The 12,498-nt window shown below is 43.9% G+C and overlaps 1 protein-coding gene and 1 long non-coding RNA gene across 8 annotated transcripts in view; one reads left to right on the plus strand and one right to left on the minus strand.

Annotated features, from left to right (window-relative positions):
* The window catches only part of nek11 (NIMA-related kinase 11), a 268,705-nt gene that overhangs the window by 160,558 nt on the left and 95,649 nt on the right, over window positions 1-12,498 (plus strand). For all 7 annotated transcript variants that reach the window (XM_068054185.1, XM_068054195.1, XM_068054212.1 and 4 more), the window contains one exon: window positions 2,261-2,399. In XM_068054185.1, the coding sequence (XP_067910286.1) occupies window positions 2,261-2,399 (139 nt within the window). The remainder of the gene's footprint in view (window positions 1-2,260; window positions 2,400-12,498) is intronic.
* The window catches only part of LOC137381542 (uncharacterized), a 52,096-nt gene that overhangs the window by 14,908 nt on the left and 24,690 nt on the right, over window positions 1-12,498 (minus strand). The window lies entirely within an intron of this gene.

Consider the following 12,498-nt stretch of genomic DNA (forward strand, 5'->3'; position numbering starts at 1 on the left):
AGTCTCAAAGGGTGGACCTCGGACACCAAAATGTGACAGCAGGAAGTCATGTGGTCTAGCCAGGAAGTGCGTGCAGATGCAAGATATTTAATAACGTAGATAATATGGGCTGGATTTTTAAAAGGATCGGGGTCCGGATCGGAGACAGACAGGCGGGCAATTTGGCGCCGCCAGCCTCCGTGCCGATTCACTGCCGCAATCTCGACCCCGAGTCATTTTGAAGGCCAATTATTGTTCATTAAGGGGCCTATCAACTCCCTGTTCCCGCGCCAACTGGAATTTCCGGTTAGCAACACGAGCAGCCCACATTGGGCCACGGACCCACAACGGCTGCCGAGACACATCTGTAGCTGCTGGCCATCCCCTGGAGGGGTTTCTCCTTCAGGATCATGGCCAGGCAGCTGTGGATTAAAAAAATAAATAAAAATAACTTTACTTCCACTTGTCCCTCACTGTCTCCATATTCACAACAGTAGCTCCCACCTCAGCCGGTGGAGCTGCCGATCTCCGAGTGAGGTTCTTCAGCGATGGGTGCTTGCTCACCATCCTCGATTGGACAGCGAGCTCGCTCTCTGATCTTTATTTGGCTGGAGTATTGAAGATTGTGACAGGTGTGCCTAAAGCACCCTGTGCATGGTCAGGATCCAACTAACATCTGGAGAAATGTGTGCAGTTTTGGTCTCCGCATTTAAGAAAGGATATACTTGCACTGGAGGCAGTGCAGCGAAGATTTACTAAATTGGTCCCTGGGATGAGGGGGTTGTCCTATGATGAGAGGCTGAGTAAATTGGGCCTATATTCTCTGGAGTTTAGAAGAATGAGAGGTGATCTCATTGAAACATATAAGATTCTGAAGGGACTGGATAGGGTAAATGCTGAGAGATTGTTTCTGCTGTTCAACGAATCTAAAACATGGTGGCATAGCCTCAGGATAAGGGGCTGATCATTTAGAACTGAGACGAGGAGAAATTACTTCACTCAAAGGATTGTGAATCTTTGGAATTCTCTACTCCAGAGGGTTGTGGATGCTCCATCATTGGATATATTTAAGATTGAGATAGATAGATTTTTGGGGTGTCAGGGAGTCAAGGGATATGTTGAGTGGGCGGGAAAGTGGAATTGAAGCCAGGATCAGCCATAATCGTATTGAAGGTGGAGCTGGTTCGATGGGCCATACGGTCTAGTCCTACTCCTATTTCTTGTGTTCTAGCCCCCATTTCTGGTTTCCAAACCCTGATAGAAAATCTAGCCGATGCTATTGAGCAGTATAGCAGAGTGAGGTTTAGCTGCATTAGAGATGGTCCTGCTTCTAGCATAGGAGAGAACCCTCTTAGTCTGGTGTCACTGTGGAGAGGGAGAACGTCTATGGTTGGACATAACTGAGGGTGGAATGTGGAGATTGTTGACAGACATGAGCCAATGAGTATAAATTTTACTGAATAAATCTTTTTTTCCTCAAAATTATTTTGAAAAGCAACCAAATGGATTGTGTTAGTTATTGAAAGACAAGCATGTCATCAGCTTAAATTGCATTGATTTCAACCAGCAACGTTCGTGCTCTGGACTAGTATATATCAAATCTGAGCCCAGGCTTTTGGGAGAGGCTGAGGCCGTTCAATAAAAACCTTAATGAAGAAATCATAGAATTATGCAGCAAGAGGATGCCATTCTGCCCATTGAGTCTGTGCTGGCTCTTTCAAAGAGCAATCTAGTTAGTCCCCTGCACTTAGCACATATCCCTGCCAACTTTTTCTCCTTCAAGTATTATCCAATTATCTTTTGGAGGCTACTATTGAATCTGTTCCACACTAAGAAAAAGAAATCAAATTTATACATTTAATCATTCTTTTGTGAAAATATGTTCATTTTGAATTTCGTATTTTGTTTAAGAACTTATTTGGACAGAAAGGTTGTCTGAGGGAGAAATGACAGATGAAAATGTTTTCAAAAAGTATTTTGAATGCTTGTCAAAGTTTGTTAATGAAAGAGTGAAAGGTTGGTCGGTTTTTTCCACTGTTGTGCTGACCTACAAGATGTCCAAGATAAAAAGTATGCAGAAAGGTTAATGTGTTCTGGAAGTTCATGCAATACCCACTGTTTCCATTAAGATGTATAGATATATTCGATGTCAGTAGTGAGAACATTTCTGGAATTTATTCTATTATCAGCTCAGAATATATTCATACCTAAATTTAAAGAGGCTTTGCTTTTTATAAAGCTGCATTTATCTGAAAATGCATTTGTGTCTACCTTAAATTAGGAATACAGTGAGAAAAATCCACCACATATGAAGCAGACACAGCCAGTGAGTGCTCACGATTTCCGATCATTAGGCCAGCCTGAACCCAAAGGAAGGATGATTTCAGATAGATTGTGCATGTCTGAGCCAGCGGACTATGGTAAGAAAATTCAGCCTTTTCACAATTACAAGTATTTATGTTGTATTTAAAATGTACATCAGTGTCTGACAGCACTGTTGCATGGTGGTGGGTAGCAAATGGACACTGAGGACATGGGGGGGATAAAAGCTAGTCAGAGAGATGGGTTCTCGGGAGGTTTTTGAAGGCAAAGAAAGGAGGTGACAAGGCAAAGGAAGTTAGAGAGAGTGGGGTGAGGTGGGGAGGGGAGCAAAGGCAAAGTGGATGAAGAGCTTGTCCCATGGTGAAGTGGAGGGACGAGGGACTGGAAAATAAGGCTACTGTCCGAGGATCTGAAGGTGCGTGCAGGGATACCTTGCTGAACACGATCACAGAGGCAGGATGGGGCAAGGTTATGGGTGGATTTGAAGGTAAGAGCAAGAATATTTTTGTTGATTCTGTAAGGTGCGGGAATCCAGTGCAGCTTGTCATTGACGGGTGCAGGTGTTCAGCTGTGAGAGAACACCATCCGCAGCTTTCTAGAAGCAGGGGTTGGTGGTAGCAAAGAGACTTCCGGAAAAGTCTGCTCATGAAGTGGAAAAAAAAAGGAAAAACTCTAACCCATCCTATCTTCTTTGGATGCGGGAGGCCCATTGAGAGTGCCCGCAGCACTGTATGGCCAGCAGCCTCACTGGGCAAGGTGGGCACTGCTGAGGGAGGCAGCTGTGTGTGAGGCCACCTCAAAATGGAGGCGTGCTCAGATGTCTGTTCACACGTTTAAAAAAATAAGGCTCAGAGATGATAGGATCATCAGTGTGGAGTGGATACCCTTCCCAGGAATGATTGTGGCCCCAGCTGTGGCCATTTCAGCCTTTCTGGCACAATCATTGGGGATTTGAGAGAATACTTTGATGGTCTTCTGACCTGCTGCCTCCTTGCAGGCTCTTGGGGCCTGTCCTATCCCGGGAATGTTCTGCTGTCATGGAATAATGGCCCTTAATTGGAGCGATTGCCTGCCCACCTCCATGGAGTGGGTTGCTGATGCCCCTGGTAGCCCACCCAATGCGGCTTAGCTACTTTCCTGGCCCCTCCCCCACCTCCAAACCCATCTCCAGCGGAACCAGGGGTCATAAATATGTGATAGGCACGAATAAATCCAATAAATATCAGGAGAAAACTTCTTTACCGAGAGAGAGTGGTTAGAATGTGGAACTCCTATCAAAAGAGACGAATAGTCTTCTAAGCGAAACCTAGGTAAGTACATGATGGGAGCAAGAAGAAGGACATGCAGGTAATAGGCTGGGAGGAGTATCATGTGGAGCATAAATACTGGTATAGACCAGCTGGGCCGAATGGCCTATTTCTGTGCTGTAAATTCTATGCAACAGAAATTTGCAATTGTTTTAAAAATTATCTGCAAACAATTAAAAGTAAACAAAAATCCTGTGATTTGGAAAGTTCTTAGCAATACTGCACAGTGAGAAACTGATAAGGAAATATGGATTTGACGCAAAAGGGTTTTCATTTAGAAAGGATTAACTGACCTCCCGATATGAGAGTCATGGAAGAGGAAATAGGTTTCCAATCTGTGGCGAAGGAACTGAGTGACTGTGCTCCCTGTGTAGAGAGGGGTCTAGGTGACTGTTTTCAGTCAGTAAATGGGACTGATTATGCTCCCAGTTAAGATGGGATTCCATCAAGCAATCAATTCCTCTAGACTGGCAGTCAAATCAATTTCTTTAACGCCCAGTTCCTATTCTGCTGACCTCATTCCCTTCTTTAAATAATCACTTAGTTCCCCCTCGAGACTGGTGAGGGGGACATTTCTTTCAGAATCCTTTCAATCTTGAGGGGAATTGACAGTTAAAACTAGTCTTCTTTTGCTTCTGCATCCAAATCAGTCCCTCTAACCTGAACTTGCAAAGCTGTAACAAAGAATAGTTTATGATTGAATGGGATATGGTGCCATCTATCAAATGCATAATTATATGTATTCCAGTTCGGGCATCATTAGGGCATTTCAAGCCATGCAATCTTCCTTTCATCCACTTAAGGTGCCCTGACAGTTTTCAGAACCTCTGGGGTTGTCAAAAAAAGTCATCCTCGACTTCAAACGCCAAGCAATTTATTCAAAAGGTTGACATCCCTCTTGCGTGTTCAGCCAGTCTCTGACTTTTCCATGTGCTCCAGACCAGATATCAAGCTAAGTGTCAGTACAGATCTCTCTGGATCATAATGATAGATGAAGACCCTGCCTTCTCTTTTTTAAAAAAATATATCTGTGGAGAATCACAGGCATTTATTGCCCATCTCAAATTGCCCTCAGGAAAGTGGTGGTGAGCCGCTGTCTTGAACCGCTGCAGTCCATGTGGTGAAGGTACTCAGTGGTGTTAGATAGGGAGTTCCAGGATTTTGACTCAGTGGTATGAAGGAAAGGGATACATGTTCATAACAAGAGGTTGTGTGACTTGGAGGTGATGGTGTTCCCATGCACCTGCCACCCTTGTGCTTCTAGGTGGTAGAGGTCGTAAGTTTGGGAGATGCTGCCAAACAAACCTGAGCGTGTTGCTGCAGGGTATCCTGTAGATGGTACACACTGCAGTCACACTCCTGTTGGAGATGATCATTTCCTGGCACTTGTGTGGCACAAATATTATTTGCCACTCATCACCCAAAGCATGGACTGCTTCATTATCTGAGGAGTTGTGAATGGAGCTGAACATTGTAATCAGTGAATAGTCCCACTCTGACCTTATGAAGGAGTGAATCATTGATGAAGCAGCTGAAGGCTCAGAGTTCTGGGGCTGAGATGATTGTTGAGAGCAACCACAACTGTCTTCCTTTGTGCTAGGTATGACTTCAGCCATTAGAGTGTTTCTCACAATCTCCATTGGATTAAGTTTTACAAGGACTCCTTGGTGCCACAGTCAAGACCAATGATACCTTGATATCAAGAGCAGTCACTCTGACCTCAACTTTGGACCAAGGCTGTAATCAGGTCTGGAGCCAAGTGGTGCTGGAAAAATCCAAACTGGGCATTAGTGAGCAGGTTATTGGTAACTAGCTTGATCGAACTATTGATGACTCCTTCCATCATTTTGCTGGAGATTGGGAGTTAGTTGATGGAGCAGTAATTGGCCAGGTTAGATTTATCCTGCCTTTTATGACTAGGAAATCACAATTTATTTGACTTATTCATTTCCCTTTCCTTCAGCCAGCCTCCATATAAACCTTCCCCATTTGTGCCAGTGAAAGAACTAGTTAGTGGCATTTATTTCACTGACAAATTTTCATTTGCCCTCTACCTGGACTTAGAACAGAGACAATTGTTGGTAATTTCTCCACTTTTAAGATGCTGTGTTTTTGGTTTGCAACAAACTGGTACCAGCTCCATCAGTTTTTGTTGAATAAAACAACAGGATCACAGCACAATGTTAGTATAATAGAACTTTATAGCTGATAAAATAGATTCTGGAAAGCATTCTAGACCTTAAGAGCATTTATATAGTACCTTTCACAACCTTAGGATGAATCAAAATGCTTTATCGCCAACTTTGAGTCCTTACACTACAGTACATCTAAAATGTAGTCACTTTAGAACGTGAGGAACAATTAGACTTCATGCTGTCTTTACCAGATTTTTTAAAAAACTACAAAAGCAACATACTATAGATGCTAGAAATCAAATAAATCAGAAAATTGCTGGAAATACCCAGATCAGGCAGTATATATGGAGGGATTAACAGCTTTAATGTTCCAGGTCATTGTCCTTTTGTCAGACAGCTGCCTGACCTGCTGAGTATTTCCAACAATTTGTTTTTTTTCCTAAAAGAAAGAATTAACAGGAGAATGTCAAACCAAGATTTTTTTTTTTGGTTTAAAAACAAATGAAGCAATCTAATCAAGACAGCACTTTGCAGTTTCAAAGATTGAATTAAGAGGAATAGGTTGTAATGGCATGATTGCAGTGATATTAGAAAGTTATTATCTGCTCAAATAGGACAGGCTGTAGTTCAAATTGGAGCATTAATCCACGGTAATCATGAGCTGTTTAACAGAGAAATCTATATCCAAAAAGCTCTTTAAAAATAAAGATTTTTTTTTAAATTAGCGAAGTTAAATGTCTATATGTTACTTGGCATGTGCATCAAGGTACGGTATTAATTTTCTGCATTGGATACAAAAGGCGGGGCTAAAGTGTGGCGAGTCGAAGAGACTTAGCAGTTGGCAGGAAAAAAGACAAAAGCGCAAGGGGAGAGCCAACTGTGTAACAGCCCCGACAAACAAATTTTATCTGCAGCACCTGTGGAAGAGCCTGTCACTCTAGAATTGGCCTTTATAGCCACTCCAGGCGCTGCTCCACACACCACTGACCACCTCCAGGCGCTTACCCATTGTCTCTCGAGACAAGGAGGCCAAAGAAAGAAAGGATACAAAACACTGAAAGTATGGGCCTATAGTTTCCGCTAGGTTGCGCTGTTTGCTTGAACTCCGTCAAAGCAGTGCAAAAGATCAGAATTAAGTGCGAATTGAATTTCTCTGATTTAAAAATAAAACACACAAGAAACCAGCGCCAGCCAAAAAACTGGCCACACCCCCAGATTTCACTGCGAGTTTCCACTAATTGTGCCTGTTTGTGAGGCTCTAAAAACTAAGCTTTTGGCACAAGGACATTAAGGGTAAATTTAAAAAAGTATATATTCAAAAGCCTTTAAAATGTGCCTAAGAAAACTTACTACGCTAATATAACTAGAAAAATGGTTCTGTATAGTTTGAGCCATTTTCAGTTATTTAAAATGGGTTAGCCACAGAAGGTGGATTAAAAATACTTAATTTTGATACTCATTTTCAGCTTCATTAAGCCAACGGCAGCAGGTTACCTCAAAAATATATCCAGGAATATTTTTAAAAGAAAAAGAACTTCTAAAAATGGCGCCGATTGCACTAGTTCAGATTTTAAACTGCCGATATGCAGTCAGCACAAATCTGAGAAAACGCTTTCTCACTGGGTGCAATTTGCACCTGGATTGCTGATTGCACCCAAAGCAGAAATTCTATCCTGTGGTGTTTATGTAAAAGTTGCGGCGTGGGCCCATCATTAGAGCTACGACAAAATAATGGGCCTCAAAGGCTAAAATAGCTCTGATTAATACATATTAGTGATAGGCAATTTTGTGCTTTGTAAGTGAATTCTCCAGTGAAAGTGTCTGCCCACAGGACAATCTAGTAACAAAGATACTCTGCTACCTTGCAAATCACCTAGTGTGGTGTTCATTAACTTAATCCTGCCAACCCCTGTGCAGCTCAACCTTCTAATGTATTCCATTTTTAAATGTTATGTGCACTGTTGGGATATATTCCCCACAAGGTTAAACTCTAAAAATGTATGCATATCTAATTTCTGTAGATCTGATTTTAGCTCAATTAATTATTCCCTTGGTTCATTTTTTTCCTGAGTGTGCTTACTCTCTGCTTTTTCTTCTTTGTACGCAGCTCAATTCCCAGATGCACAACCATCTCTCCCTTTACCTGACTGTCATAAAGAACATCAAGGGCACCAAGTGTGTGTCAGATAAATAGATTCTCTTATGCCCAGCTTGACTCTTTCAACCAAAAATAATGACAGCCCACAGTGTTGTGTACCAGCATCTCTAAGTTCTTGTGAACACAGCTGGCTGATTTCATGGTCTGTCTTCCTTCAGGGAAGTATGTGGCATACATTCAGTGCCTGAGATCAGGCTTGCAAAGTGCAATGTGTTACAGGGAACCTCCACGTCACATTGTGGCTGTGCAAGAGTATTGCACTGTTTTTACTCTCTTTTGTATTTGTTTACTGCACACACGATGAATTTTTCTGCCAAGAGGTATTGAATGTCAGTTCAGGGAATTAAATATTCTTTCAGTTTTGACATTAGGGCATGTGGGTGGAGAGGTTTAGGTGGCCGGGAAACCCAGAAATCCTGATTTCCTGGAGGTCCTGCTGAATTTAACAGCAAGATCTGACTTAAGTGTATTGGATCATTTCCTGGCAGTGGAACTAGACAGATTGAGAGGCTGGCTGGCAGGCGGGTAAACCTGCAATATTGGACCACAGCCAGGGAGTGGAGGGAGTGATTACAGCAAGTAATTAAGAAGACAAATGGAATGTTGGCCTTGATTGCAAGGCGGGTGGACTATAAAAGTAGGAAAGGCCTGCTACAAATGTACAAGGCATTGACACCGCACCCAAGACTATTGCGTGCATTTTTGGTATACTTAAAGAGGGAGATATTTGCATTGGAGGCTGTTCAGAGAACGTTCACTAGACTGATTCCTGGGATGAAGGAGTTGTCTTATGAGGAAAGGTTGAGCAGGTTGGGCCAAAACTCATTGGAGTTTAGAAGAATGAGAGGTGATCTTACTGACAGGGTAGATGCTGAGAGGATGTTTCCCCTGCTCCTCTTGGCTCACAAGCAGTGCTAAAAAGACAGCTACTTGTTCCATCCAACCATTCTTACCTCTCTTCAGCTGCCAGGTTTACACCACCAACCAGTGTTAAATCTGAAAGTATCTGAAAATATTTTAATCATGAACCTGCCTCTGGAGCGCAGGCTAGTTGTCCACCCCCTGACCTATCTCTGTTAAAACAGGAAGGAGGAGTGTTAGGGGCGAGTCTCTTGTATGTAACCTCCCCTGCCCCTCCTGGGGGTTTGAGAGTTAAGATGATCCCTCAGTGCCCAGATTGAACACTCGTATCAGGTATATCTTCCTTTACTGTGAAACAATGTGCGTTTTAGCCCAAAATCAGTACAGCAGCAGGTGTGAATTCTTCTCTTCATTTCATACACTAGCAATTCTTGGTCTTTGAATGAGATTACCAATTTAAACAAAAGAGAGAGTAATTTTGTACAGCATCCCCGTTCCCATAGATGCTGGGTTGAGTCTGTCCCAACTCATTTCAGCTTCAACACTTCTCTAACCAACAATAAGTGGAGGTTTGTCATCCCAAAGGGCTAGGCAGGATGATGATTGTTTATGTTTCCCCCCCTATTTTGTCTTGTTTACTTTCCTCTAGTTGGTATTAGTCATTCCCCTCAGGGTTACAATTAAAATACTACAGGTAGAGTCAAAACCTTAGGTAAAGTGCAGCCATTAACAGAAATCACTTGCATTACCCCAGACCCCAAAGCAGACTCCCACATATGGTACATTTCAGGACCACAATTATATGACTGATTTTTTTCAAGACTTTTGTATCAGATAGATTTAGCACATCAGACCCTCAGCCTTTATCTCTTGCATCCTTACATTTATGTATAAAGATTGATTGAAAAGTTAACTAGGAAATTATATTCTAGGAATCAAAGATTTTTGTTCTATCAAGTAAGCATTTTCCCCGTTATATAGCTACAAGAGAGCAGAATATGATGCGTGCAAACAAGAAACAGAAGGCACTGCACTATGGCCTTTATTATCAGACCTGATGTCTGCTACCTCATGAGACTAAAGGTTTTCAGAGTCTAGTCCTATTAGAGCTAATAGAAGCTGCAGAATAACAGAGGAAACAGAGCAGAAAAGTGAAACTGAGAATATAGTCCAGCTGTATTGTCATGCCTAGAATGTCTTCAGTGTTGACTTCTGGCTAATTTCAGAGGGGTTAATAAAACCTTCAGTGAGAAGGACTGGATCGAAGGATAACCTGGGATGATGACCGATGCAGAGGCAAAACAAGGCAGCAGGCATATTGGATTGATTAAGGTCACAAAGGAAAACAAGAATGTCAAGCGTACCTGCAAAGATACCCATCAGATCTGAAAATAGACTTACATCAGAGCATTATCCAATGCCAAATAAGAAATTAATGTCCTGGAAGAATTAAAAAAAGCAAGAGAGGAAAGACTTTGTCAAAGAGTAATGTAGATCACAAAAAGATGGGTTTCTGAGGATTCTTTGCTCAGGAAGATTGATAACAATGTGTGCAGGAAAGACAAGATTTCCAAGATGGAGCTAGATTAGAAAACATTGAGGAAAGGTTATAAGGGACACAGAAGTGCTCGGGACGAGACTCTCTGCTCTTATTCCACATGGACAAATACATTCCAGGAACCTTAGGAGGTACATCAATGAGAATTGCCTCAAAACAAAAGGATACTGGATAGAAAGTAGTTTTCTATGGTACACTTAGGCCGGGATTTTATTCGGACAATGGGGGTCTCGACCACCGGCAAAACATTGGCTAAAATCCCACATCGCCAATTCTGTGGGAGGCCCGCTGAATCAAGTGCCAATTAGGCATTTAACTGAACAGCGGCAGCCTTCCATGGGATCAAGGACTCCAGTGATGGAAGACCCGGCTTCTGAGAGCTGCTGGCCAATCAGAGGCCTTTTTTTCCCAAAAATATACTTTATTCATAAAAATCTGTTAAAATTTGCATTACAAACCAGTTCAAAACAGCACCAAGTTGACAATCCAAAAAGTGCAAAAGAAATCAGTTTTCTTCGATACAGGAATGAGTTGCTGCACAACCCTTCCATTCCATTTTACATGCCATACATTTTACAGCAAACCCATATCTGGTGTATACAGCCCAAGGGGTTTCCCATGGGTCCAGGCCCTCAGTTCATCAGTTCACTTTGGTGGGGGAACCTTACACAGTGGGCTTTCCCCATTGAGCCTTTGCAGCGGCTGCCCCAAGCTTTAGTGCGTCCCTCAGTACGTAGTCCTGGACCTTGGAATGTGTCAGTCTGCAACACTTGGTCTTGGACAACTCTTTGTGCTGGAAGACCAGCAAGTTTCAGGCAGACCAAAGAGCATCTTTCACCGAATTGATGGTCCTCCAGCAGCAGTTGATGTTTATCTCAGTGTGCATCCCTGGGAACAGCCCGTAGAGCACAGACTCCTGTGTTACAGAGGTGCTTGGGATGAACTTGACAAAAACCACTGCATCTCTTTCCACATCTGCTTTGCAAAGGCACATTCCAGAAGGAGGTGGGCAACTGTCTCTTCCCCACTGCAGGCACCTCGAGGGCAGTGTGTGGAGGGGGCGAGACTCCGGGCGTGCAGGAAGGATCTGACGGGGAGGGCCCTTCTCATCACCAGCCAAGCTACGTCTTGGTGCTTGTTTGAAAGTTCTGGTGATGAGGCATTCTGCCAAATGACTTTGGCAGTCTGCTCGGGGAACCATCCGACCGGATCCACCATCTCCTTTTCCCGTTGGGCCTTGAGGACATTCCGTGCAGACCATTGCCTGATGGATTGGTAGTCAAAGGTGTTTTCCCGCAGAAACTTTCCCACGAAGGATAGGTGGTACATCACGGTCCAACTGGATGGAGTGTTCCGCGGCAATGTGACCAGACCCATCCTTCGCAACACCGGGGACAGATAGAACCTCAGCACGTAGTGACACTTGGTGTTTGCGTACTGGGGATCTACGCACAGCTTGATGCAGCCGCACACGAAGGTGGTCATCAGGATGAGGGTGACATTGGGTACATTTTTCCCGCCCTTATCCAGAGGTTTGAACATAGTGTCCATTTTAGATCTCCAGATAAAGCGGAAAATGGCTCGGGTGACCGCCACAGCGCAGGAGTGGGGTATGGGCCAGACCTGCGCCACATACAGCAACAACGTGAGCGCCTCTCACCTGACGACCATTTTCTTACCCACAATGGAGAGAGATCGCTGCTCCCACGTGCTCAGTTTATGGTGTACCCTTGCTATTTGCTCCTTCCAGGTTTTGGCGCACGCCCCAGCCCTTCTGAACCATATCCGCAGCACCTTCAGGTAGTCTGACCTGACGGTGAAGGGGACAAAGGATCGGTCGGCCCAGTTCCCAAAGAACATGGCCTCACTCTTGCCGTGGTTGACATTGGCTCCCGAGGCCGGTTTGAACTGGTCGCAGATGCTCATCTGTCTGCAAACGGTCAGCGGATCTGAGCAGAAGACGGCGACGCCGTCCATGTACAGGGAGGTTTTTACCTGAATGCTTCTGCTGCCTGGGATTGTCACCCCTCTTATGCTGGACTCAGAGGCCAGCAGTTCTTTGAGCAGTGCCACTGCGGAGGCGGTGGCTGTTGCTGGTAGAGCACCCGCCCGAGGAGCTGGAACCAGGCACAGGTAGGTCAGGGTGGGAGCAGTCTCGTGGGGTGAGGGTCAGCAGCA

Source organism: Heterodontus francisci, chromosome 2, assembly GCF_036365525.1.
Source record: "Heterodontus francisci isolate sHetFra1 chromosome 2, sHetFra1.hap1, whole genome shotgun sequence".
Classification (NCBI taxonomy): domain Eukaryota; kingdom Metazoa; phylum Chordata; class Chondrichthyes; order Heterodontiformes; family Heterodontidae; genus Heterodontus; species Heterodontus francisci.